Here is a 27046-nt window from a genome sequence, read left to right as displayed (position 1 = left end):
TTTGTTTGGGTCCGGTTGTGGGGCCTGATCTCTGGGCCTGGGTGCTGTCCCTCAGCTCTTCAGCTCAAGGCTAGCACTCTACCACTTGAGCCACAGTGCCACTTCCGGCTTTTTTTTCTTTTTGCTTATGTGGTGCTGAGGAATCGAACCCAGGGCCTCATGCATGCAAGGCAAGCGCTTTACCACTGAGCCACCTTCCCAGCCCCAGCACGGTGTACTTCTGAGCAGGCAGTTGGTGAGGTGAGGAGTGGGCTCAGTCCCCAGAGTCATTGCATTAGCTCTCTGTGCTCACAGACATGCCTGTATCATAGGCTTGTGAGAGGATGCCTCATTCACACTTCGTATGCATGAGGCTCTAGAGGGTCAGGTGGAGAAATTGCTCCCTCTCCTACCAGGGCATTATGGAGGCAGAGAGGCAGGTTTGGACTGAGTGAACTCTATGGTGCAGCTCCACAAAGTTGAGGCACGTTCACCACTTGGATCATATTCAGCCATTTGTACCTGATTCAGCGTCTGTGTTGCTAAGGACTCAGGTGTGGCTGCCTTTGTAACTGGGCCTGGCATTCATGGGAGTAGACTGGGTCCACCCCAGGAAGCCCTATAAATGGAAGGCTGGCCTTCAGTGTTGGCTTCTCTCCTGGTTTGGGGAAGCACCTGCTAGCCATGCTTTTATTTCCCATTAGACTGACCATACCCAGGTTTCCCTCCCCCTATCTTCTGACATTTTTTTTTAAAAATTAAGGCTTCTTCTGGGGTAGGTCTGGTGTGGGATTTTCTTCGAAGAGTAAAGCAATCTAGAAAAACTCAAACATCCCACTGACATCTCTTCTTTGCTTCCTCAGTTCACGCCATTCTAATCTGGCTTCTGAGCCATCACTCAGACTACTCTGGCAAAGAGTACAGACCACTCTAGTTCTTGACCTATTAGTATTGTTTTATTGCATTGGTTCCCTTTTCTTTCTTGGACACCTCTTTTAATTGTTTATTCTTTATAAAATTTATTCTTTAAAAATTCAAAAAATGTTATTATACAAGGGATGTACAGAGGGGCTTATGGGTACATAAGTCAGGTAATGATTACATTTCTTTGTGGACTGTGTCACCCCTTCCCCTGCTTTGTCTCAGTTTTTCCCTCCCACCCCCACCCACAAGTTATGTAGTTCATTTTCAACACAGTGTCCAGTGAGTACCACTGCTGCATCTGTTCACCATTGGTCCCTTCATTTTTGTGGCCCTTCTTACCCTCCCAAGGACAGATAAATGAACAAACAAGGCAAAGCCAAAACAAAACAAAAACAGCACTGAAGAAAAAAAAACCGCTTGTTTGCATTTCCTGGAGTTCATTTTTTTTATTGTGAGAATACTGTACAGAGGAGTTACAATTACATGGGCAAGATAATGAGTACATTTCTTATCATCCTGGAGTTCATTTTGATAAATATATTTATGATCAGATGCACATAGGCATTGCTCCTTTGTTTCCTCTCCTAAGAATGCCTCTTTTCTATCTTTACAGAATCTTTTTTTTTTCTTTCATTGAGTGCTCCTTGTCAATTGTCTATACAGACTCCTTTACTGTTCAACCCTAAGATTCTGCAGTTTCTTTGCCTTAACTTAATTCAGCTTGGATGATCTTAACCACTCCACTCCCATGTCTTTAAATATTTTTGAAGAATCTAAATTTCTGTCTGTATATAATCTCTATATCATGTATCTGTCTGTCTGTCTATCTATCTATCTATCTATCTATCTATCTATCTATCTATCTATCTATCTATCTATCTATCTATCTATCTGATTGTCTGTCTGTCTGTCTGTCTGTCTGTCTATCTATCTATCTACCTACCTGTAATTTATCTACCTTCTCTCTATCATCTATTTCTGTCATCTACATAGAATAGCTTTGGGAGTATTTCTACCGTCATTTCATTCTTCCTCCAATTTACTGTCGTGATGAATTATATTAATTGTTTTGGATCTATTGAACCAGCTTTGCATCCCTGAAATGAATCCTATTTGATCGTGGTGTATGACATTTTTGATGAGTTGTTGAAGTCGATTGTTCAAGATTTTGTTGAGGGGCTGGGAAGTTGGCCCAGTGGTAGAGCGCTTGCCTTGCATGCCCGAGGCCCTGGGTTCGATTCCTCAGCACCACATAAGCAAAAAGAAAAAAGCTGGAAGTGGCGCTGTGGCTCAAGTGGTAGAGCGCTAGCCTTGAGCTGAAGAGGTCAAGGCCCAGCGCCCAGGCCCAGAGTTCAGGCCCCATGACCGCCCCACGACCGGACCCCCCCCCCAAAAAAAGATTTTGTTGAGAAGTTTTATGTCGATATTCATCAAAGATATGGGTCTATAGTTCTCTTTCTTTGATGAGTCCCTGCCTGGTTTTGGGATGAGGGTTATGCTGGCTTCATAAAAGGAGTGTGGTAGTGAATTTTTGCTTTCAATTTCATTGAAGAGATGGAGGAGTATTGGTGTGAGTTCTGCTTTGAAGGTCTTGTCCAGTTCAGCTGTAAATCCATCCGGTCCTGGGCTTTTCTTGGGTGGGAAGTCTTTTATTGCTGCTTCTATTTTGATGCTTGATATGGGTCTGTTAAGTTGGTTTAAATCATCTTGGTTTAGTTTGGGCATGTCAATATTTGCTAGAAATTTGTCCATATCTTTCAGATTCTCAAACTTATTAGCATAAAGGTTTGAGAAGTATCCCCTTATTATATTCTGAATCTTGGCTGTTTCTGTAGTGATGTTTCCATTTTCACATCAACAAGAGCAAGAATAAGAACCACATGATTATCTCAATAGATGCAGAAAAAGCATTTGACAAGATCAACATCCCTTTATGATGAAGGCTTTGGAAAAACTAGAAATCCATGGACCATTGTTCAGTATAATTAAGGCTGTATATGACAAACCTAAAGCCAGCATTATACTTAATGGTGAAAAGTTAAATCCATTTCCTCTAAATTCAGGAACAAGACAAGGATGTCCACTATCTCCACTCCTCTTCAACCTAGTATTAGAATGTCTAGCTAGGACAATAAGACAAGATGCAAACATAAAGGGGATCCAAATAGGGAAAGATGAAGTAAAACTCTCTCTCTTTGCAGATGATATGATCTTGTATTTAAAGAATCCCATGGACTCCACTTCCAAGTTAATCAAGCTGAGCTGAAACTTTGGCAAAGTAGCAGGGTATAAAATTAGCCCTCAGAAATCAATGGCTTTTCTGTATGCCAATAATGAAAAGAGCATGGCTGAAATTAGGAAAGCAACTCCATTCATAATAGTCCCACAAAAAATAAAATACCTAGGAGTTAACAAAAGAGGTGAAGGACCTGTATGACAAAACTTTAAAAACCTGAATAAGGAAATTAAAGCAGAGCTAAGCAAGTGGAAAAACCTCCTATGCTCCTGGATTGGGAGGATTAACATCATGAAAATGGCAATACTGGCAAAGGCTATCTACAAATTCAATGCGATACCTATCAATATCCCAACCTTATTCTTCAATGAAATAGAAGCAGCAATCCAAAAATTCATATGGAACAATAAAAGACCCTGAACAGCAATAACAATCCTTAGTAGAAAGAACAGTGCTGGGGGGAATATCAACTCCAAATTTCAAACTCTACTACAAAGCCATAGTAATCAAAACAGCTTGGTACTGGCACAAGAACAGACCTCAGGACTGATGGAATAGGACTGAGGACCTAGAAATGAACCCACAGACCTATAGCCACCTAATCGTTGCCAAGTCAGCTAAAGAAATAGAATGGAAAAAAGACAGCCTTTTCAGTAAATGGTGCTGGCAAAATTGGTTAAACACTTGTAGAAAACTAAAGCTAGATCCACATATATCACCCTGCACCAGAATCAACTCCAGATGAATCAAAGAACCCGAAATAAAAGCAGACTCCCTGAAAACATTTCAGGAAGGAATAGGAAACTCTAGGATTCTTTGGCACAGGCTGAAATTTTCTTAATAGAGACCTAGAAGCACAACAAATCAAAGAAAGTTGGACAAATGGGATTGCATGAAACTGCAGAACTTCTGCAAGGCAAAGGACATAGCTAGCAAGATTAATAGAAAGCCTGCAGACTGGGAGAAGATCTTCACTAGCCATGTACTGGCTTCCTATGCTACTCCTGTTAATTATTCCTCCAGAACACTTAGAATCACTACTCTCTGTCTCCCATGCTAGTTATAATTAAAGCTGCCCTCTTCCTTGCTTGATCTATTACTTCTATCCACTTTACTGGTGATCTAATCTTTGAATCAAATAAAATATCTTTTCTCAGTTTAATACTCTTTATGGGCTGGACACTGGTGGCTCATGCTTATAATCCTAGCTACTTAGGAGGTTGAGAGCTGAGGATCTTGGTTTGAAGTAAGCCCAGAAAGATTGTGAGACTATTATCTCCAATTAACTACTTAAAACCACAAATGGAGCTGTGGCTCAAGTGGTAGAGTACCAGCCTTGAGTGGAGAAAGTTAAAAGACAGTGTTCAAGCCCCAGCACTACAAAAATGAAACAAAACTCTTCAGGGTCATCTAAATATCCACAGATATCTGTAGATATCTAAATATATACACATGTTGTGAGGTCCATTAGAATGTGTGGTTGGGCGGGTGTATATTTACGGATATGAATATACCTATACACACAGGTACAGATTCACTGTGGCTAGTCTTCTCACCCAAAGATAAGCTTGTTGTTCAAGGTTTGGGAGCCACCAGGTTTTGTCCTAAGTTTTACAACCTAGGGTCGCAGTGAGAGTTTAGCAAATGAATAAATAAGCTTTGATTCTAAACTGTACAAAAGCTTGCTTCTGTTTACTGTTGCATCTTTAGTACCCCAAGGAAGGGCTGGCACATTGTAGTGGCTTGACACTAAAGATCTGTTGGAAAAAAGGCTAAATAATTTGAGAATGCAATACTGATATACACATAGGCTGTGTCATTATGCTAGACTGAAATAAAGGTAATTGCTTAGTGAAGCTTTTACTAACTAATTCATTACAAGAAAATATTCCCTCTCAACTACAATATTTTTAAATATAATGACTACCATGAAACCCACCACCTCTGTCCCCTCACTGATTACACTCACCATTAGCCCTGATATATAACTCTAGACTCTAAGCTCCCTTCCATGCTGGTATATGCAGTGTGAGTTACTAGATTTACATTCTGCCTGACCAAGACCGTGAATGATCTGACCCAAGGATTCATTCATTTAGCATAAGCAGTGATTCTCAGGTGTGTTATCCTCTGGACAGGTGATTTGAGGGATGGTTGTTCCCCCCTCAAAGTCTAAGTGAATTCCTCAGCAGCAGACTCAGTTTTGGAGTTCAGTGTTAAGTCTTCCGAAATAAATATTAAATATAAATATTATATATAAATGCTATAGAAATATTATATAATTGTTACACAAATTATATATTTTTTTAATAATTTTAATACATTGTAAATTTTTAAAAATAAATTCCTATAATAATATAATATAAAGTATATACTTATTATATAAATTATAAATTATGAGACCCTTTTCCCTGGGCTAACATTCAGCAATGGGCATTTGGATTGATTCTTTGGTTGCTATGCTAATACCTGAAGGAATCTCATATTACTGTCTTTTGGAGATCATATCCAGTGTGTATGCTTAGAAGAGGGATTTCTTAGTCATTGGATATGCATATATTAGGCTTCAGTAATTACTGGCAAAGGCTTTTCCAAAATGGCCACACCAGTTTGCACTCCCACAAGCTCACCAGTGCTGTGCACCCTGACTTTTCATTTCTGCCATTCCAGCCAGTCTGTTGTGGCATGCCACTGAGATTTTACTGTGCATTTCTGTGATGAACAATGAAGTTGAATAGCTCTTCCCCACTATGCTTAGTGGTCATAGTGAATTTCTTTTATTGCCAGCGTATGAAACATAAAATTTCCAGACTCAATCTATGTATGTGGAAATGTAACCAGGTAAGTTGAGGGGATGGGTAGGATTGGGATAGACAAGAGAGAACTACATTGATCGAGATTAATTGTACTAATAAACCTGGGTGTCCCTTTAGTTGACTGGCCAACAAAGGCCATTTTCAGAAAGAAACAAAGTTTTGTGGCAACCTATATGCTGTTCATGTACAATAACGTGTGAGAAGTAAGAAAATCTAGCCTATACCTTCTGAAACCTTCTCAGTAGACCTTTGGCCTCTATTGGCATACTGGCAGTGCTGGTGGACTCGCTAGGGTGTGGGCAGCACACTACATTCTTTCCTGTCAATCAACTGTTCTCAGTGCATTCCCTAGTCCATGTCTGGCCACCTTGTTTTATTTTCTTTGCTTCCTTATTTATGCATCTGCTTAGTTGTTTGTCTGTTTTTTTTTTGTCTGTCTTCTCCCTCAGAGTCCCCTCAAGCAGGGGCTCTGAGTACTTAGTTCATCACTGTTCTCTCCAGTGCTTGAGACAGTGCTGGGCTCTCAATGTCTGCATGTGCCTCTCTCAAGGCAAACATAGAATGAGGGAGTTTAGATGTGAATTCAGCAGTCTAATTCCTAAGTCTGTGTCATGGACCATCTAGCGTATTGCTCTCTCCCCCATAACTTACTTAACTCTGACTTGCTCATAAAGCCTTCCTCTCTGCTCTATTTGTTTCTATGTCTCTGTACCCATACCTCCACAAGCACCTAGTACTGGCAGGGGCCCAGTGTGTGAAGCTGTCTCTGACTCAGACAAGTTGGGTGTGGCCAGCAGAAGCATAACTATGTCTACGGCCACTAGATGGTGCCATTGGGAAGAGCAAAAGCCATTCCTCAGTGGCTTCTAAAGGAGGACAGGTAGGTTGTGAGGTTGGCTGGGGAAAGGAGAGATGGAAGAGCTGGAGGGAGAAGGCCCTTTAAGACTACCTATCTCTCCCTCCAGCCATTTCCAGGTACAAGACTGGTACTTGTGGGAGAGAAAGAAGAGCAGGACTGGATGAGTCTAATGTGTTGCCTATGGGTCCAGGTGTTCTGGTATTACAGATAGCAGTGGGCATGGAAGGATTGGGGGAAAATCTTTCACTATGCCACTTGTCTGGCTGAGGATCTGCTAGTTCATGTTTATATATGGCTAGCTTGCTGATGTAGCATCCCAGCACTCTTAGTAAAAGGGCATTGAAAGGGACAGACACTGGGCAATAACCTTTTTGGGCTGTCAGTTTTCCATAATGGGCAATAACCTTTTTGGGCTGTCAGTTTTCCATAAAGTTCATTCTGGGCTTTAAGTTCCTCCGGTATGGAAAGCCTCATCTGCTTCCCCTTTATGTACCCTCACCACCAAGCATCATGGCTTAAATATACATGTGTCCAATGAGGATGACTAGCATCTGTTTATCCAGGATTAAGTGGGTTCCCAGGATGCAAGAATTTCAGTGTGAAAACAGAGATGCTTCCAAGCAAACCAGATTGGTCACCTTATCAGTAAAGAGGCTTCTCAGGTACTTGTACTCTCTGTATGTACTCTCTGTAATACTAAGGGTATAGGTCTGGAAGGATGGAAAGCTTTCTAGAGGAGGTAAATTTGAAGCCCATGGTTGGAGAGAGGCAGATGCTGGCAAGAAAGGAAGCTGGCATGCATTGTTAGGTAGAAAAACAGATGGCTCACTTGGGCACCCAAAAGAAAATAGTTTCAGGTGATGAAAGAAATAGGAATAAAAATGAGAAAGGTTAGGAAAAAAATCCTAACTGGAGCATGGGGTTTGGAACCACTGGGGAATTACTATGGTGTGCTTAAGGGTAAAGGGAAAACTATATTATGAAGTTAGGTGTAATCCTAGTTATTTAGGAAGCTGAGATCTGGATATCATGATTCAAAGCCAGCCAGGGTAGGAAAATTCATGACTCTTATCTCTGGCTTTTTTCTTTTTGCTTATGTGGTGCTGAGGAATCGAACCCAGGGCCTCATGCATGCAAGGCAAGCGCTCTACCACTGAGCCACCTTCCCAGCCCCTATGACTCTTATCTCTAATCAGTAAAAATCTGGAAGTGGAGCTGTAGCACAAGTAGTCAGTGCCAGCCTTGAGAACAAAAATCTCAGGGCTGTAAGTTCAAGCCCCAGTACCGGCATACACACACACACACACACTATAAAGACTCAAAATATAGGAACCACTTGCTATCATTTATTGTTCTCCTCAGTCCCAGTTCTGCCCAAGAGTTAGAGTTGTACAAGTGTCAGAGTAATGGAGATTAGGAAGAGCTGTCTGTCACCCTCTCACCATGCACCTCCAGTTCACGAGGTACATACAGTGTGTTCACAGGAAGCTTCTGCCACCACCAAATAGATCTCATTATAAGCAAGCCAAAATTGAGCAAAAATTAATAACTTCAGCCCATGGGGTTCTAGCTGTCTTTTCTCACTTCACAGAAATCTGAGTCCTACCTCACAAACGTACTTCACATATTTGAGGATGACTATCATGTTGTCTGAGCATGTCTAGTCTAAATATATTTCAAGAGCTCCCGATGGGAAAGCCCTGTGGGCGGTGCTCTCTGCTCCTACTGCTCCTGTATACCTTCATGGGTCTTGGAAGCCAGATCCAGTGCCTTGCCACAGGGGAATTTCCACAGCTGTCTTGGAATGGATGAGGCATTTGTGTTACCTTTCTCTGAGTTTTTGTCAGATTTTATTTTTCCTTGTGGAAATGTGAAGCCTATAGGCCTACAATGGTTACATACTGAGTTAACTGGCACCTCACACTCATATCAGAGGCCAGACATGTTCTTATTAGAAGGGCAGCTGAACATCTTGAAGGTGCTTTAAGGATTCTTTTAAGAACACACATTTGCTGGGTGCCTGTGGCTCATACCTGTAATCCTAGTTACTCAGGAGGCTGAGATCTGAGGATCCTGGTTCAAAGCCATCCCAGGAAGGAAAATCTGTGAGACTCTTATATCCAATTAACTACCAGAAAACTGGAAGTGGTGCTGTGGTGTAAGTGGTAGAGCACTTGTCTTGATCTGAAGAGTTCAGGGACAGCACCCAGGCCCAGAGTTTAAGCCCCAAGACTGACAAAAAAAAAAAAAAGAAAAAAGATTAGGTGGCTATATGTCTGTGGGTTAATTTCTGGGTCTTCAGTTCTATTCCATTGGTCCTCAGGTCTGTTCTTGTGCCAATACCAAGCTGTTTTGATTACTATGTCTTTGTAGTAGAGTTTGAAATTTGGTTTTGACACTCCTCCAGCACTGTTCTTTTTGCTAAGGATTGTTTTTGCTATTCAGGATTTTTTATTGTTCCATATGAACTTTTGGATTGCTTCTTCTATTTCATTGAAGAATGAAGTTGGAATATGGATTTGGGGGAGTAGTTGGGGAGGTGGGGAAGGAAAGGATGGCAGGGGAAAAACAAAAGAGGAGGCATCAATGCTCAATAGGAAATGTACTCATTACCTTACTCATGTAACTGTAACCCTTCTGTACAGTACTTTTACAATAAAGATGTATAAAAAATTTAAAAAGCAAAAAATAAATGAAAAAAGAAAAAAATTACACCTTAAAGAAGAGCCAAAGGCCTTGTCCAGTGCACTTGAAGACTCAGTACTTAATGGCCTTTTCTTTCTTTCTTTCTCTTTCTTTCTTTCTTTCTTTCTTTCTTTCTTTCTTTCTTTCCCTCCCTCCCTCCTTCCTTCCTTCCTTCTTTCCTTCCTTCCTTCCTTCCTTCCTTCCTTCCTTCTTTCTTTCTTTCTTTCCTCTCTCTCTCTTTCTTTCTCTCTCTGCATCCTTCCATTCCCTCCCTCTCTCTCTTCCCTCTCTCCCTTCCCTCCCTTCTCTCCCTCCCTTCCTACCTTCCTTCCTTCCATATATAAAGAATGGGTCTTCTTGATAATATTCTTTTCTCCTTTCTGAAAGTCTTGAACACAGATCCAAACAGTTGGGGAATTCTGGCTGTAGTATGCTTTGTCTTAGCTGCCCCTTTGGGTTTTGTGGCTGTGGCTTGGGAGGCCCCAACAGTAGTAGCCTGGGTGGAGGTTGGGTAAAAGCTCTGTGAATCTGAGGAGGAATGGAATTTCCCATGACAGCTTGCTGGCTAGATGAAGGCGTGCTGGCTGCTTGGCATCTGTTCTCCTATCTGCAGTCTGTTACCTGCTGAGGTCACTCCTGTAATCACTATGTTTTTCCTCTATCTGATATGGGAGGACCATCTCTGCTCATTTGCCCTGTACTTCCTTCCTCACGTGGGCGTCTGATCTTGAACTCCAGTTTGCACATACTTTCAGTGTCAGAGAACAAAGCCATTTCTTGGTCTTAAACCAACTTAGAGAAGCGTCTGTGACCTTTGTTGAGTTTCTAATAGAAGCTTCATGGCTGTGAAGACCTGTCTAGAGTCTCTACAGACTGCAGCCCTGGGTCACAGCTGAATTATTCTCCAGTTGGAAAGTGGATGAGAAAAAAAACCTATTAACAAACCAGGGAGGTATACTTCTTATAAGATTCAGAAGTGTAATTCAAGAATCTGGAATGTTCAGAACTTGAAATATTAGGAGGTTTTTGGAGAGGCATCCTGGGTGATAGAGCTCCCAGGTCTGCACAGGACCTTGACCACCAGCACCATTTCTCTAGTATCTGGCACAGTGCCTGGCACTTGGCTAATAATCAGGGAGTCCTTGTTAGGTGGATGAATGAACTGATAAGAATGTAGTTTCTGGAAATCTCTTCAGTGTACCTAATGTACTACGTATTGTCAGGCAAGTAAAAAGTTCTCTTCAGGAGCCAGAGCAACCTGGGTTAGAATCTGATTCTAACTAGCTTTATAAGGCCAGGCATGTCCTTTAACAAAGGAACTGCTGAGTTAGCATTCCTTCAAGACTGCTCCAGAGCCCAGGCCCTGGTGCAGACTACTTGTAGGTTCAGTAAGTGCCTGATGGCTCGATGTTACCTTTTACAATCTTCCCCTAAAATATACCACAATTGTATTTGAACCTGGAAAACCGATGATTGGAAAACAAACCAAAACAGTGGATCCCAATGCTAGAAGCTCAAACATCTGAGAATGGGCTCTAGATAGCCACAAAGGAGAGGATTTCCTGGCTGTAGCAGTGTGAGAAACACGACTGAGCAGGGAAGAGGCCTTGGGAAATGGGTACGGAGTTTCTTTGCTCCTCAAAGTGCTGACCCCGGGCATGACTGCTCTTGGGCCTAGGCCAGTCTTCAGGACACTGCCGAGGAGGCAGACTTCAACTCTGACATGCTAGTCTTGGACCTCCTTGCTCCTTTTTACAGAAGCCAAGTCCATAGCCATGTTTCTGCTGCAGGTGGAGAATAACTAGGATGCAGCCAGGTCACCCCGGCTGCCTGGATTTCCTGAAATCCAGACATGTTCTGATCAGAAGGGCAGCTGAATACCTGGAGGGTGCTTTAAGGATTCTGTGAAGAATACACCTTTGCTGGACGCTGGTTGCTCATACCTGCAATCCTAGCTACTCAGGAGGCTGGGATTTGAGGAAATCCAGGGCAGATGGCAATGCAGGTAATTTTGGCCCCCGAGCCCGTGTTCAACTTAGAGGCATGTTTGGTTTTGTCCAATGTGGATGCTATGCCTGTAGCTAGCTGTTCTGAGTTGATTTGGGACGCCTCTTCTACATAATTTTTCTCCTTCCCATTTCTGTTCTTTCCTCTGGAAAAGATAAGGATAAGAAGGGAAAGATGCTATAGTGGAAAGAATATGGGCCTGAAATTCAGCATGTGGATTGGCTCCAGCCTTTTGCTGGTTGTGAATGGGGTCCAGGTGGACCTGAGGAGGTGCTGCTGTTTTATGCACTTGTGAAATCTATTTGTTTTATTCCTATTCCAGAGACCCTTGTAAAAGGATAAAAGTAATCATCGAAGATGGCAAGTTTCTTAGGTGGTAGAGAGGAAAGAACACGCATCCAGTTAAATATCATTCTTAGAGTCAGCTTTATTTTGCATTTTTACTTTCACCAGGGAGAATAAGGTGAGGAAGCTGAAGAGTAGATCAGCTTGCACGACAGAGACACAAACAACATTTTAAAGAGCATATACAGCACCACAGCCCATGCAGCACAAAGGGCTCAAAGTAGACCTTCTCAGAAATACAAAGATGAACAAGGATCCAAACATTCTATCTTATGTTTTCCTTATTTGCTGTTTAAATTTGGTCATTTACACACTTTATTTTTACTTTTGGAAAAAAAAACAAACCCAACGTTCCAATGTCCAATCATCTACTGTTAGGATGCAGAGACAAATGATCAATTAAAAATGTATTTGTGCCACCACTAACCTCTTAACACCCATATTGGTGGTGGTGATGACGAATACAAAGTCCATCAGATTCGTATTTTTTTGGAGGTATGAATGGAAGTTGGATACTCAGAAAGAACGAAGACATCCTTGCTCCATCACATATGCAGAACTGGGTGATCTTCTGTCCTGAGAAACCTGTTCCAGGCTTCAGTGGGCTCCCTTAATAACCAAACCATGCCTACGTTTGAAACCTCCCACCAGTCTGCAGAGAACAGTTCTTATTCCCAGAAGCTGATGAGATACAGAGAATTCTCCTTAGAGACATAGACCAAGTCCTGAAATATTGAGGAAGCCAGAAGGCAAAAGGTGCATCATACACAAGAGATACCTGCAGGAAAAGGTCATCAGAGTTAGGGCTGGGGTTGGGTTTTTAATCTGTTGGCTATCTCCTTGACCTCGGAAGGCATCTGAACAGCTACTTTCCCTTTCCAGGGGGTGAGCATGTTTCTTGGACTTTCGGTGGGCATGCCTCCACAAATTTTGTCTGGGCTAGCTCCTGGCAGGGCTCGGCACACTGAGGCAGACACTGGTCTTGGCATGGAGGTACACATGGATCTTGACCTTGCTGAGGGCTGTTTCCTTGGTTTGATTCTTGGCACTGAGGAAGACATGCCTCCTTAACTTGTGGCAAGCACTCATTTTGGCAGGGGTCCTGGCCCTTGGGGTGGCATGCCTCCTTAGCTTGTGCCTGGCACTGATCCTGAAGACATGGAGGTGGCACACACGGCTGCTTGCACTGCTGATCACTGAAGGACATTCTAGCAAGATTTGCAGAACCTGAAACAAATACAAGATTTGAAACACTATGGATTAAAAGTACCAGGCTGGGAACTGGGTATCCAGGGCTGAGGGAAAAGAGAGGAGAGATGATTAGTCCCAAGAACTCATTTCTCTGCTAGTTTTTATCTCTTACTTTCTACCCTTCCTTGGCCCCTTGTATTCATCTAGATTGCTAGAATTCCAAACCTCATTCCGATGATAGATCTTTGCTTTTTCTTTTGCTTGATTAGTCCTTTGGAAAAATTAGGAGCCAGAGAATAGATAGAATATATAGGATGGGTAGAGGTCCAAGAAATGGCAAGTTACTTAAAAACCTGGCAGAAAGTAGAGTCCAAAGTAGCTCCCAAAGATGGAACCATCAGGAGAGAGAGCTGTATCCCCACTTACTTGATCTTTCGACAAGCCTCAACCAAGGTGTAGATTGTAAAGCCCAGTAAGGTGGGACTTTTATATACTTCTAGGACTGACTTCCTGCAGGACTGGTGGGCCACGTGAGCAGAGATCCTAATTGCGGAGTCACTGTAATGAGCTTCCTCTGAAATCACGACAGGTTTGAGTCACTGCTTGGGATGCCTGTTAATCAGCCTGCATTTTGGCCTCTGGGTCTTCACCAGACCTCAACAGGGAGGGGCTCCACTCAGATGCACATCAGAGGTAGCAGGAAAAGAATGTTCATAAAATGTTATCTTAGTCTGTTAAACTGGGGTTGAGGTTCCTTGTCTGCCCACATGGGTTCAGGATGTGGTGAAAGATAAGATCCACCTCACCATCTGGAAGAATTTGTGCCTGAAGCCTGGCATCTGTTTGGGTCAAGAGCTTATATGGGCTATTCTAGACATTTCCATTGGGTGTATCATTGTGGAGCCTGGAGATCGTACTTTTAGACTCAAAGAAGTTGTTTTGTCTTGTGGTTCTAAACAAAGAACAGAGCTAGAGCTTCCAGACAAAATATGTTTCCAGTATGAAGGTTCTGAGAGAAATTTGAGTTATTGTTGGTCTTGGGTTGGGAAGTATAATGGAGGGGAAGAGGAAGAAGATTATGGAGGAGGAAGAGGAGGGAGAGGAAGAAGAAAAAAGAGGAGGAGAATGAAGAGGAGGAGGAGGGGAAAAAGAAGAGGAGGAGGACAAGGAAGAGGAGGAGGAAAAGTAAAAGAAGAGGAAGGAGGAGGAGGATGAAGAGGAGGTAGCCAGTCTTCATCTCTTGACTTTGAGTTGTGATACCCTTTTGAAAATGGAGTTACTCACAGAGTTTTTATAGTGACCAAGAAGACAAGTTGGAACAAGGTTAGCCCAGGTCCTTGCCTTCTGAAAAATCTTTTCTTAGAACTCAGGTCAATAAAAGCTGGGGATGAAAGGAAAATTCAATGCAAACATAGCCCATTTGGCTCTACCTCTAGGTCTTGGTTTGGACTGTCACTTTTACCTCCTTTGCCCTCCTTTTCAGTACCTGTTTAACCTCAAAGTGTTTGTCAAACTTTATTCAAATCTACCATCTTCTACCACCTTTTCTGTTACTATAAACCAGAAAGGAACTCACCTCTTCATGAGCTTCCATAAAATCTACTGTGTTTGCTATTTATATGACATTTATGATTGTTATGAATTCTAGTTATTTATGTGACTGATCAAATTAATCTTGTGAGTTAAGTTCCCAGGTAGAGACTATACCATAGATATAGCACTTAGAAGATAAGAGAGATACGTGATTATTGATGGGGTGAAGACACCAATGACATGAAGAAATAGATGTAGAAGACAGCTGAAAGTAGAGGAATATCTCATTTAATTGAAACTAGGAAAAGTTTATTTATGAAAGAATCCCCTTGCTAACAAAGTGGTGTGTGTGTGTGTGTGTGTGTGTGTGTGTGTGTGTGTTTGCTGATGCTGACTGAATTCCAGGGACTTAAAAAATGCTAATATTCCCCTCCTCTCCTTGACCTGAAATTAAATGGAAAGCTTTAGATGTAGGTTTCAATCATTGTCTAAGGGAAGTAATTGAATTAAATGAATTAAATGTCTTCAAGTGTTTATATGTTTTGGTTGCTCGACACCATTTCTATGACTTAATCTCTAGAATCTGTGAATATATTAGGGTGCTTGGCAAAAGAAAATTAAGGCAGAATTCAAAAATCTAAATGGTTAATCAAGAATGCCTTAAAATAGGGAGAATAACCTGGGTTATTCAGGCAGGGCCAAGCTGGTTGAATGGATCCTTAAAAAAGATGAAGTGGACAGAGGAGTCTGTGTCTAATGTTGAAAGGCTTGATTATCCAAGGTTGGTTTTGAAGATGGAAGATGATTAGCCAGGCTCGAAGGCAGTCTTAGCAGGTTTGGAAAGACAAGGGAATAGATTCTAGAAAGAAATACAGCCTATGGGCACTTTGATTCTCGTTCCTCCAATGGTTCAGACTTCTGATCTTCAAAAATACATTTTTTCTTGTTTTTGGATCTGTTAAGCCTGAGGTAACTTGTTATAGCAACAGCAAGAAACTTGTACACTGCAGTGTCTAAAGCTCTTGGGAATTCTGGAGGAGGATAATATCAGATGAAGCAGTGATGTCTCCTCTTAGTGATCCCTTATTTAAGTAGACTCCTACTGGTCCTATCAGTTTTGAGTAAAAGCAGCTCTGAGATGCATGGGAAAGAACCAAACTCCAAGTTCAGGACTGAGTGTGTGAAATATTGGCTAAGGGACTTCAACTTCCAGAGACTCTATTTTCTTCCTTTTGGAAAGTGAAATACTATTTCACAGGTTTCTAGTGAAGAATAAATCAGAATAGGTATATGTGAATGCCTACTAATATTTGAACTACTTATAGCACATTCATGAAGTATGAATTGGCTCAGGCTTTACCTCTTCTATGAAGTCTTCCATGATTCTATCACCTTTCCTTATTCTATATCATTTACTTTCTTTTCGATGTGTGACCTTTGACTTGTTCTTTTCTACTCCCTGTAATGCTTACACAATGTATGGCACAGATATCTAGTTCTGTCCGGAACGTGACATAAGACCTCAGACCAGTTCTTGACCTTTTCTTGACCTTTTCCAGTCTCCTCATTAAAATAGGGAAGGTAGACTTTCAGTAAGGTCCATTCTTGCTCCGATATTCTGTCCACTATAAATATGATGATGAATGGTGGACCTGTGTATCAATGTGACTTTCTAAGTGTGTGGATGAATATGTGTGTGTTTGAATGTGTGTATGAAGGCCTGTCTTCTTTGAATAGGTTATAATGTACCCATAGAAAGACCCATTCTTCTGTCATCTGCATATGGCAGAGGCCCTGTCAGGTGTTTGAGTGACCCCAAATGATCTCTCTTTTCCTAGGTAAAAAAGGAGTAGTTGGGGTCTAAGAACCTCAAGAATTGACCATAGTGGCCCAGTATCTAGAACTGAGGCTTGGTTATCTTTGAGGAGATTGTCTTACCCCAAATCTTAAGATAAGGTGACTAAGTAGTTTCTGTGACTCCCCAACCCTCCAGCAAGATTGAGGCTAATCTGATTTCATGCCATTTGAGGTTTCAGATTTTAGACTTTGGGAGCTGTCATTATTTGGAGTCAGGTCATAATTAGGGTCAGGAGAAGAGACTCAGGTGTGCACAGGACCTTGTCCACCCCTATCCCATCAAATAATGATCTCCTTTGTTCAAATCATAAACGTTCCCAGACTTCTGATTCGCTCACCTGAATATTACAGGGCAATGGTTCTGATAAAGCTGAAAAGTATAGAATGGGGCTCAGCCTGTTTCCTGGTGAGCAGGTACCTCTGGAGAGCTCACCCAGCTCCTGAACTCTTGGAGGAGAGTCCACCATGCTTCTCCCTTCCCTTCCCTGTGTCATCCACACTAGGAGTCTGAATCAGACATGGAAGGAGTATGGATCACAAGGCCCTTGGGGCAAGAGAGACAGGAGAGACACAAGAGACACCTGATCCTATTTCCTCATTAGCCCCCAGCACAAGCTTTAAAGGGGAGGCACAGAAGTATTTATCAACTCTGTGTGTGTGTGTTTAGGTGCAGAGAGGTACCAAAGTGTTAAAACTTTGTTCAAGGCCATGGCTTATGTCTTGTCTGAACAATAGACTATGGAAACACCCTACTCAACTGGAGATTCTTCAGAAGTTTCAAGGAGACAAGAAGGTCCCACACCAGCTGATGGCTTGTAACAGCTTTGGGAACATGAGAAAATTCACATATCTACATGCCTTTTCCTTCAGGAGGTCAGGGACCCTTGATTTGATGAAGGACCAATGGGGAGAAATGATGCTTCCAAATCACTTCAGATTTACTGTTGGCCTTCAACCTTTTATAAAAATCTATTTTTTTTATTGTAAAGATACTGTACAGAGGGGTTACAATTATATGAGTAAGGTAATGAATACATTTCCTATTGAGCATTGTTACCCCTCCTTTGTTTTTCCCCTACCATCCCTTACCTCCCCACTTTCCCAACTCCTCCTTCCCCCGCTGCGCCCAAAGTTGTAAAGTTCATTTTCAACATAGTGTCTTGTACATCTCATTGTTACAATGGGTCAACCTCCTGTATCCATATTTAAGCATTTTGTTTTTTCCCTTCCCCTCCCCAAATTAGAAAATATATATACAAGACGCAGGGCACTGGAATCAAATACAGTGAAAACAGGGGTTATATCATGGGGGAGGAACATATGAAAGAAACACAAAAATCACACGGCACATTATAAATACATTAAAAATAGCACGAAAGAAAAAAACCACTTGTGTCCCTATCTTGGGGTTCATTTCACTTAACATCATCTTATATGGTCACATATACATAGCTTTTGACCTTTTCTGCGTGTCCTAGACATGTACTAGTTATTGCAAATAAGGGAAACCATAGGACCTATGTTTCTTTGGCCTTCAACCTTTTCCTATTGTAGTCTGGGTCTAGAAATCCTAATCGGACAAGAAATTGTAAGTTTAGTTAAGCTGTTTCCCTCATGAGGCCCTCATTCTCTCCTCAACACAAGCTCCCAAATGCCATACCTAGCCAACATATTTGGTGACATGAGAATCTCTTTGTGGGTCTTATAGTAGGCCCATCTGGAAAATAGAGTAGACAAAAGGACCTCCCTCTACTAACTCCAAAGGTATTTCTCATCTTTTCTTGGAATTCCATCTCCCCCTCCAGCCCATTGCTTTCCACAGCAGACAGTAAGACACTCTTGCTCTAAGAGGTGATAGGTTATAACATCAAGTGTTGGATAGATTATAGCATCAAGTGTTGACTTAGGTGAGTGAGTGGTATCAGTATCCTGACTTTCTAAGCTCAGTGTTTTTTCCCCCCATACCACAAGCGTGGCATAAATTGTAATCAACACACTGTCATCCCCTGGTAAGATTTTTTTCTCTCATCTTTCAGCTGAAGATATTGGGTCTCTTTTCACTGAAGCTAAACAGCTTGTGTAGGTTAGGTAGCTAAACCTCTGTCTGTGTGATGCTGAACTCCGTTCCTTTAACCTGCTGCCTTCCAAGGAGAAATGACTCTGAGGTAGTTTGCATTTCCCTGGCAAGGCCAGGGTGAAAGCTGGCAGGACCAGCAGCTTCTGGCCTAAGGAGAAACAGGCCAAGGTCAGAACTGTTACTGAGATCAGAGTAGTAATCAGGGTAGGAGCACAGGGAACAGGAGCAACTCTCTCCTTTTTGGAGAAGTGACCATTCTTTCGTTATTTATATCTGCTTCATGTGCCTGGTTGCATATTCTCAGAGAGGTTACTGTCCAGTTGGGAGAGTCAGGCTATAAACAAGTAACCAAGAATATGGTATGATCAGCACCTGGAAGAGAAAAGCATGGGAACTGTAGGAGTACAGAAAAGGGATTTCTTACCAGCCTCAGGGTAGGAGGGAGAGAAGCTTCTTGGAGCAGATGATCCCTGATTTGAGCTGAAGGATAAGGGTTTGCATAGATGCATCATTTCAAGGAGGATTCAGTGGTAGAAGAATATTGAGGAGAAGGAAGTGTGGAGTCATGAGGGCCAGAGACTCTGCTGGGTCTGGAGATGCCAGAAGTTACCTGTTCCTGGGCTGCAAAGTTCCAGAAGGAGATGGAAAAGTATCAAGAGATAAGGCTTTAGAAAGAAGCAGGTGCCAGACCCCAAAGACTGCTGCATAGCACTTAAGTCGTTTGGACTGTGCTCTAGGCAAAGGGGAGCCCTTTAAGGGATTAACTGTTGTTTAGATTTGTTCCAAAAATACTCCTTTCCTAGACTCCACTGGAACTAGGTTGACAAAAAGCCTAAAAATGTGTTAAGAAGTTTGAATAAGGTAGGTGAGAGATGATGATAGCATTTCTGGTGGAGAAAACCATGGATGCTTGGTCTGAGTAGATTTTCTTTTCAGCCTGAAAGAGAGCCCATCCCTCCAGTGGGTGACCCCGGAGCTCATGACTTACATGCATCTGGGAGACACGTGTGTGAAAATATCCTGGCATGCATTTTATGACCAGTCTATACCATAGAGTCTTTATGTGTCTGGAATATAAGTTACTGCTTTTACCCATGTATTTATTTGCTGAGCACCCACAAATATATACTTAGCATCAATAAAGCCTTCCAGAATGTGCCTCTGTTATGTCCCTGGTCTGGAATTTCTGGTCATATGGATGCAGGAATGGAAAAATGTGGCACATCTGGTAACTAGTTACATCTTACATCTCCCGTGGCCATTCACATACAGAAGTGGCCGATGTTGCTAAGTCTAACTTTGAAGAAAGCTATCTCTGTGATTCTGTGCCTGGCTCTTCTAGAACCTGGCCTACCTCATAGCCAGGCACCCTCAGCTGGCCTGATGCAGAAGGGCTTAAGAGACCCTTTGCAAAGTCAACCAGTACCAGGGGATCTGTGTGTGTGTGTGTGTGTGTGTGTGTGTGTGTGTGTGTGTGTGTGTAGTGTCTCCTATGATCTTATGTGAATCTCTTAATGGATCCTCAGAACTGTGTGGCCATGAAAGAAGAGAGGCCTTGGTCTTGCCTTCTCGTTATCTGTGAGCCATCAGGCTGGCACTGCATGATTCTGGTGATGTCACTCTTCGGGTGTTGCTTATTTATACAATCGTTTGGGGCCGAGCCCTGGTGACTGCCGCTGGGGCTGAGAATAATTGTAGCATTCTGTGGAGAGATGGCACCCTCATCATGTTCTAGCCATCTTCCCCAGAACTGCCTTTGATCCAGCACTTTGTTGGGAAAGTAGCCATTAAGGGACATCTATCTGTAGTTTCATTAACATGGGGGAAACAAGACCTACTGGCAAGGGATGCTTTCATGTTCCCAGAATTGGCCTCCTCCCAGAGTTCTAGAGATCAGGAGGCACAACCCCTGACCCATATTCCCACAGAGCCATTTGAAGGCCTTATGCCAGGAAGGGAAGCTTGTACAATGAGGTGCTTTCCATCGACATCGTACATGTTCCCTGAGATGTTCTATCATCCTTCCCCAATCTTCCAGAAACTTTAGATATCTTTGAAGTAAAGCATTATTTCACGAATTTTTTTCTATTACAAAATGAATAAAATCATATTAATGAAAATCCAGAAAATAGTAAACACTGGAAACTCTTTGTAACATCAGTATTGTACTTAAATTGTAGGGCTGTCCACAAGGTTTCTCTCTCTCTCTCTCTCTCTCTCCTTCTTTCCTTCCTTCCTGTCTTTCTTTCTTCCTTCCTTGTCTTTTTTCCTTCCTTCCTTCCTTCCTTTCTTTCTTTCTTTCTTTCTTTGTTTCTTTCTTTCTTTCTTTCTTTCTTCCTTCCTTCCTTGTCTTTCTCTCTCTCTTTCTTTCTTTCCTTCCTTCCTTCTTTCTTTTTTTCTTTCTTTCTTCCCCTCCCTCCTTTCCTTCCTTCCCTCTTGTTGCCGCTTCTTCTTCTTCTTCCTCCTCCTCCTCCTCCTCTTCTTCTTCCTCTTCTTCTTCCTCTTCCTCTTCTTCTTCTTCTTCTTCTTCTTCTTCTTCTTCTTCTTCTTCTTCTTCTTCTTCTTCTTCTTCTTCTTCTTCTTCCTCTTCCTCCGCTTCTTCTTTCTCTTCCTCCTCCTCCTCCTCCTCCTCCTCCTCTTCTTCTTCTCAAAAAGTTTTGTGAAAGATAATTGCTTTATGTTACATGTTCAGTTGGAGCTTTACTTTTTTTTTTTTTTAAAAAAAGTAGTTTGATGTATTTTATGTTTTGGGCCAATAATGAGGCTTGAACTCAGGTCCTGGCACTGTTCCTTTTTTGTTCAAGGATGGCACTCTACCATGTGAGCCACGGGTCCACCTCTGGCTTCTTGATGGTTCATTGGAGATGAGTCTCATGGATTTTCCTGCCTGGCTAGCTTTGAGTTGTGATCCTTAGCTTTCAGCCTCCTGAGTAGCTAGGATGGCAGGCAGGAGCCATCCACTCAGGCTTTATACTTCAATGTATTTTATTTATTTTTATTAATAAGTTTTTTATTGTGAAAATACCATACAGAGGGGTTACAATTACATGAGCAAGAAAATGAGTACATTTCTTATCAAGCATTGCTGCCTCCTCCTTTGTTTCCCCTACTATCCCTGCCCTTCCATCCCCCTCCCCAAAGTTGTAAAGTTCATTTTTTGACATAACATCTTGTACATCTCATTGTTGCAGTGGGTCCACCTGTATCCCTATTTAAACAATTTTTTCCTTCCCCTCCACAAATTATACCAACATCAAATACAGTGAAAACAGGGGCTATAATGTGGGGGAAGGACATATAAAGAAACAAAGAATCATCTTATAAATATGTTAGAAACAATAGCAAGAAAGAAAAACCATTTGAGTCCTTATCTTGGGGTTCATTTTGCCTAACATCAACTTGTCTGACCATTTCTGCTTGTCTCAGACATATACTAGTTACTGCAGATAAGGGAAACCATGGGACCTAGGTTTCTTTGAGCTTGGCTTACTTCACTTAATTTAATTTTTCCAAGTCTTTCCATTTCCTAACAAATGGGGCAATGGCATTCTTTCTGATGGAGGCATAGAATTCCATTGTGTATAGATATCACATTTTCTTGACCATTCATCAACTGAGGGGCATCTGGGTTGGTTTCATATCTTAGCTATGGTAAATAATGCTGCAATTAACATAGTTGTGCTGGTAGCTTTAGTATGGTCTTGTTTGTGATCATTTGGGTAAATGCCCAAAAGTGGGATTGCTGGGTGATAGGGAAGCTCTATGTGGAGTCTTTTGAGAAACCTCCATACTGCTTTCCAAAGTGGTTGAACAAGTTTACACTCCCACCAACAATGCAGTAGGGTTCCCTTCTGGCCACATCCCCTCCAGCATCTGTTGTTATTAGAGTTCTTGATTATAGCCATTCTAACTGGGGTGACATGGTATCTCAGTGTTGTTTTGATTTGCATTTCTTTTATGGCTAGGGAAGTTTTGAGCATTTCTTCATGTGTCTATTGGCCATCCTTCTTTCCTCTTCAGAGAAGTTTCTCGTTAAGTCTTTAGCCCACTTATTTATTGGGCAGCTGTTTCTTTGAGGATTTGTTGTTGGGGGATTTAATTTTTTTGAGTTTCAGGTATATTTTAGATATGAGACCCTTGTCCGTTGTATGACTAGTGAAGATCTTCTCCCAATCCATGCTTTCTATTGATCTTGCTAGCTATGTCTTTTGCCATGCAGAAGCTCTGCAATTTCATGCAATCCCATTTGTCCAACCTTCCTTTGATTTGTTGTGTTTCTGGGTCTCTATTAAGAAAATTTCAGCCTGTGCCAAAGAGACCTAGGGTTTCTCCTATTCTGTCCTGTACTGTTTTCAGGGTGTCTGCTTTGACTCTGAGGTCTTTGATCCATTTGGAGTTGATTCTGGTGCCAGCACCATTTACTGAAGAAGCTGTCTTTCTTCCATTCTATTTTTTAGTGCCTTTATCGAAGATTAGATGGCTATAGGTCTGTAGGTTCATTTCTGGGTTTTCAATTCTATTCCATTAGTCCTGAGGTCTGTTCTTGTGTAGGTACCAAGCTGTTTTGATTACTATGGCTTTGTAGTAGAGTTTGAAATTTGATGTTGATATTCCTCCAGCACTGTTCTTTCTGTTGAGGATCATTTTTGCTATTTGGGGTCTTTTATTTTCAATAATAAATTTACAGAAATAGTGCAGAAGACAGAATTAAAAATCTGTGCTTGTATATAGGACAATCCAGTTAGAAAAGCAGATCGAAGTTACAGTGTGATTAAAATACTACAAACACAATTTTGCTGCTATCTATAAGAAATCATATTAAAAATCCAAATGAAAATGGAAAACTGCCAATACCTGATTTCTGCCCCCTATTTTTCTACTTACAGCCACATACTTAGCTTTTGACTCCAAGTGAAGAGGAAAGGGCGGGGGGAATCTAATTTTCAGAACTACTGATAACATGGACCAAAGTGGTTTGAAAATGAAATGTTTCCCATCACAGTGTATTCTCAAGCATGTTCTCCATGTGTGGTGTGCTGATTATCTTTTGGCAGCATTGTGACATGTTTGGCATGGCTAACACTCAGGTTGATAGCTTCCTAAAGGCCCAGACAGACCTCATTTACCTTCTGAAAAACACCAATCACTGCTCTCTGGAAGTGCAGACCTGTTTTGAAGTCCTGAGCAATTTCTCACATCAGAGACTGGCAAGGAAGCTTACAAATCAGAAGCTCAGTGGGTTTCTGATAGCATCTAATTTCACCAAGTGCCACAGTAGCAGGCCTGTTACCATGAAGTTTCTTCAGCCATCCAGTAGAGGGCGCAGTGTTGGGAGCCGCTTTTGTAGCCAGTTGTTTCCTTAGTGCTTTACCACTCATACATGTGCGGGCTTTCTGCTTTGTAGGACTCATGGTATAGAGACCTTAGTTATCTCCCTTGTCCTTGGGTGTTGGGGAGTGGGCTGTGTGGGTGCAGACACACAATTCCTTTACTTTGTTTTTAAGTACAACTTTTTTTTTTTCCTGGGCTGAGAATTGAACCCAGGGCTCTGAGTGCTTTACTGCTGAATTATGTTCCCAGTGCTTCTTTAGTACATTTTTCTTATTGGCATCCAGTAGATGCCTCTCTGCAGGGTTAATTACAGGTGTGGGGATTTCATGGTTATATCTCCACATGTGTACACGGTATTACAATCAATTTCACTCCCTCTATCACACTCCTGTCCCATTCCTCCCATAGCACCACCAAGAGCTTTCTTTGTTCCCTTTTTATAGTTGCAAATCATCTATACCAACAGTATTCTTAATACATTAATGACTGTGTAATGTGCCAGTAAGGCCAACTTTAATCAAACATTGTTAGATATTGAAATTGTTTCTAAATTACATTATTTTTTTATATTTTGTCCCTCCAATGTTTCAATTATTATTATTTTTGCCTAAGTTCTATGAAGTAGATCAAGTTGAATTAGGCCAAACGGTTGAAGCATTTTATGATTCTGATATACATTCCCATTTTTGCTCAGTTGTGCTCTAAAAGAGTTTATTTGAACTCTCACAAAGAGTGGAAAACTTTTAATGGTTAGGTTCTGATTTTTTTTTGGTCGGTCGTAGGGCTTGAACTCTGGGCTTGGGCGCTGTCCCTGTGTTCTTCAGCTCAAGGCGAAGCGCTCTACCACTTGAGCCACAGTACCATTTCTGGTTTTCTAGTGTTTTTATTGGAGATAAGAGTCTCACGGACTTTCCTTCCCGGGCTAGTTTTGAACTGTGATCTTCAGATCTCAGCCTCCTGAGTAGCTAGGATTACAGGCGTGAACCACCAGCTCCTGGCTATGGTTCTGATATTTTAATTGATAGAAAAATTATGTCATTGATTTTATTTTGTTCTCTTTTACTCCCCCCCACCCTGTGTTGCTACTGGGGCTTGAACTCAGGATCCTGTGTTCTCAATTTTATTGTTCAAGGCTGTCATTCTACTACTTGAGTCACACAATTTTTTAAAAAACTGGTTCATTGGAGATAGGAGCATCATGGACTTTTCTACCTGGACTGATGTCAAGCTATGATCCTCAGATCTTAGCCTTCTGAGTAGCTAGGATTAGAGGTATGAGCCACCAGCGTAGGCTTTTCTTTTTGATCTGTAAAATAGGTGGTTTTAATTTCTGATAGCAACAGTAGACCACAGTCCTCCAGTGTTCTTCTAGAGGTGTCTGGCATCCAACAACTGCCTCTGCAGGGCACTGGTATGTAGGAATCCTGTGGACAGACTCCCATCCCTGCCAGGAGACCCTGAGCCCCCAGTGTCTCTTCATGTAAGAAAAAGCAACTATTAGCTTTCACATCTGGCAAATGAGAGGGTGTCACCTAGAGACCTTGTCTAGCTTCATGCCCTAAAAGTCTGCTTCTGTAACTAGGTGATTATACAACCTTGGTTGGGAGGGAGTATAATTTTTTATTCTGGAATTATTAGGGCTTGAATCAAGGCCTGACACAAGCTAGGTGAGGGCTCTACCACATAAGTCAGGAGTCCAGTGACCCAGTGTCTTGGCACCTTTTGAGCTTTCTGTAGGGGCCACATCATTTGCTGCTGTGAACTCATCTTTTTTTTCATATATTGTAAGGGTGATGTACAGAGTCACATAAGTATAGTCACATTAAGTAAGGCAATGAGTACATTTCTTGTCAAACATGTTTACCCCCTCCCTCATTTTCTACCACTTTCCCTCCCTCCATTCCTTTCTTTGAGTTGTCAAGTTCATTTCTAGCATAGTGTCTTGTTAGTATCACTGTTGCATTGGTCCTTTGTCTTACCATTTTGTTATTCCCCTTCCTTTCCCAAATCAGGCAAACATATATACATATAAGACACAGATGAACCCATCTTCTTGATGCTCATTCCCCTCAGAGGGATGGACAGCTGTTGGTGGGTTATGATTCCATCCAGAACCATCCCAGAGCCAGCTTCTTTCACAATATCTGTGATTGCAGAGAATCCCAAGCTTATTTCCATTTAAATATGGTAGACTATAATTCACAGCTGGTTTTACTTGTGTGGCAAGGCTCTGGCATCTTCTTGGCCACAGAGGTGGGCTCATGACCTTCTAGACAATCAGGCTCCATTTCTGGAGATAATAGGAGCTCCCTGAAGGCCAACTTGCTATAATTCTCTTTAATTCTACCTCCCATTCCAATACTTCTCAGGTATAAAATTCATTATATTCCCAGTTTGGCACAGACTGCCAAGCTCCTTATAACAAACTGTGACTAACATAACATCTGTGGATGCCTTCTCCTTGTTCATTCCTAACTGGATGCTGATCTATTTTTAATTAGATACGATAAATCTAAATTTATAAATCTAATTAAAGCATTAGTCAAATATAACCAAAATAAAAGCTTGAATTTATAGAAAGTCACAAAAGTGGAGATTCCCTGTACCCTTTATTGGATTCTCTCAATAGCAATAGGTTACATAAGTATAGTTCAGTATCAAAGTCTGCTTTTCTATTTTCTTAAGAATATCTAGTGAGTTGGGCGTTAGTAGCTCATGCCTGTAATCCTAGCTACTCAGGAGGTTGAGTTATGAGGATTGTGGTTCAAGGCTTGCTAGGGCAGGAAAGTCTGTGAGGCTGTTATCTCCAATGAAGTACTCAGAAAAAGCTGGAAGTAGCACTGTGACTAGAGTGTTAGCCTTGAGCACAAAGAGGCTCAGGGACAGCTTCCAGGTCTGGGAAAAAAAGAGTATCTAGCTATGTGTCTACAGGAGTATATTAAAGCCTGGCCACTGTGTTCAGGTGTCTTATAGCCTAATGAAGAAGTATGGAGCAATTAAGTTCAGTGTGATGAGTGTTCTGTCCAAGTAAATAGACAGTGCTCCTGTAACCTAGCAGACCTGGTAGACTAGGCACTGGATCTTTTTTAACTCTTAAGTCTCACAACAATTCCTTTTGCAGAGAGAAGGAAACTGAGTTTCCTTTCTTCCTTGCGCAGAGAAGTTCAGTGAGGGACTAGAGGAGCACTTAGGCCTCTGTAGCCCTC

General features: G+C 41.7%; 1 protein-coding gene across 1 annotated transcript; it reads right to left on the bottom strand.

Moving 5' to 3' along the window:
- Positions 1-12716: 12716 nt before the first annotated feature.
- Positions 12717-13058, bottom strand: Prr9 (proline rich 9). The gene has a single exon (XM_013015184.1). It carries the CDS (start codon positions 13056-13058, stop codon positions 12717-12719), a length of 342 nt encoding a protein of 113 aa, XP_012870638.1.
- Between the last annotated feature and the right edge of the window lie 13988 nt (positions 13059-27046).

This window comes from Dipodomys ordii, unplaced genomic scaffold (genome assembly GCF_000151885.1).
Source record: "Dipodomys ordii isolate 6190 unplaced genomic scaffold, Dord_2.0 Scaffold26, whole genome shotgun sequence".
Taxonomy (NCBI): domain Eukaryota; kingdom Metazoa; phylum Chordata; class Mammalia; order Rodentia; family Heteromyidae; genus Dipodomys; species Dipodomys ordii.
Note: the sequence above shows the minus strand (reverse complement) of the source record. Positions and strands in the feature narration are given on the sequence as shown.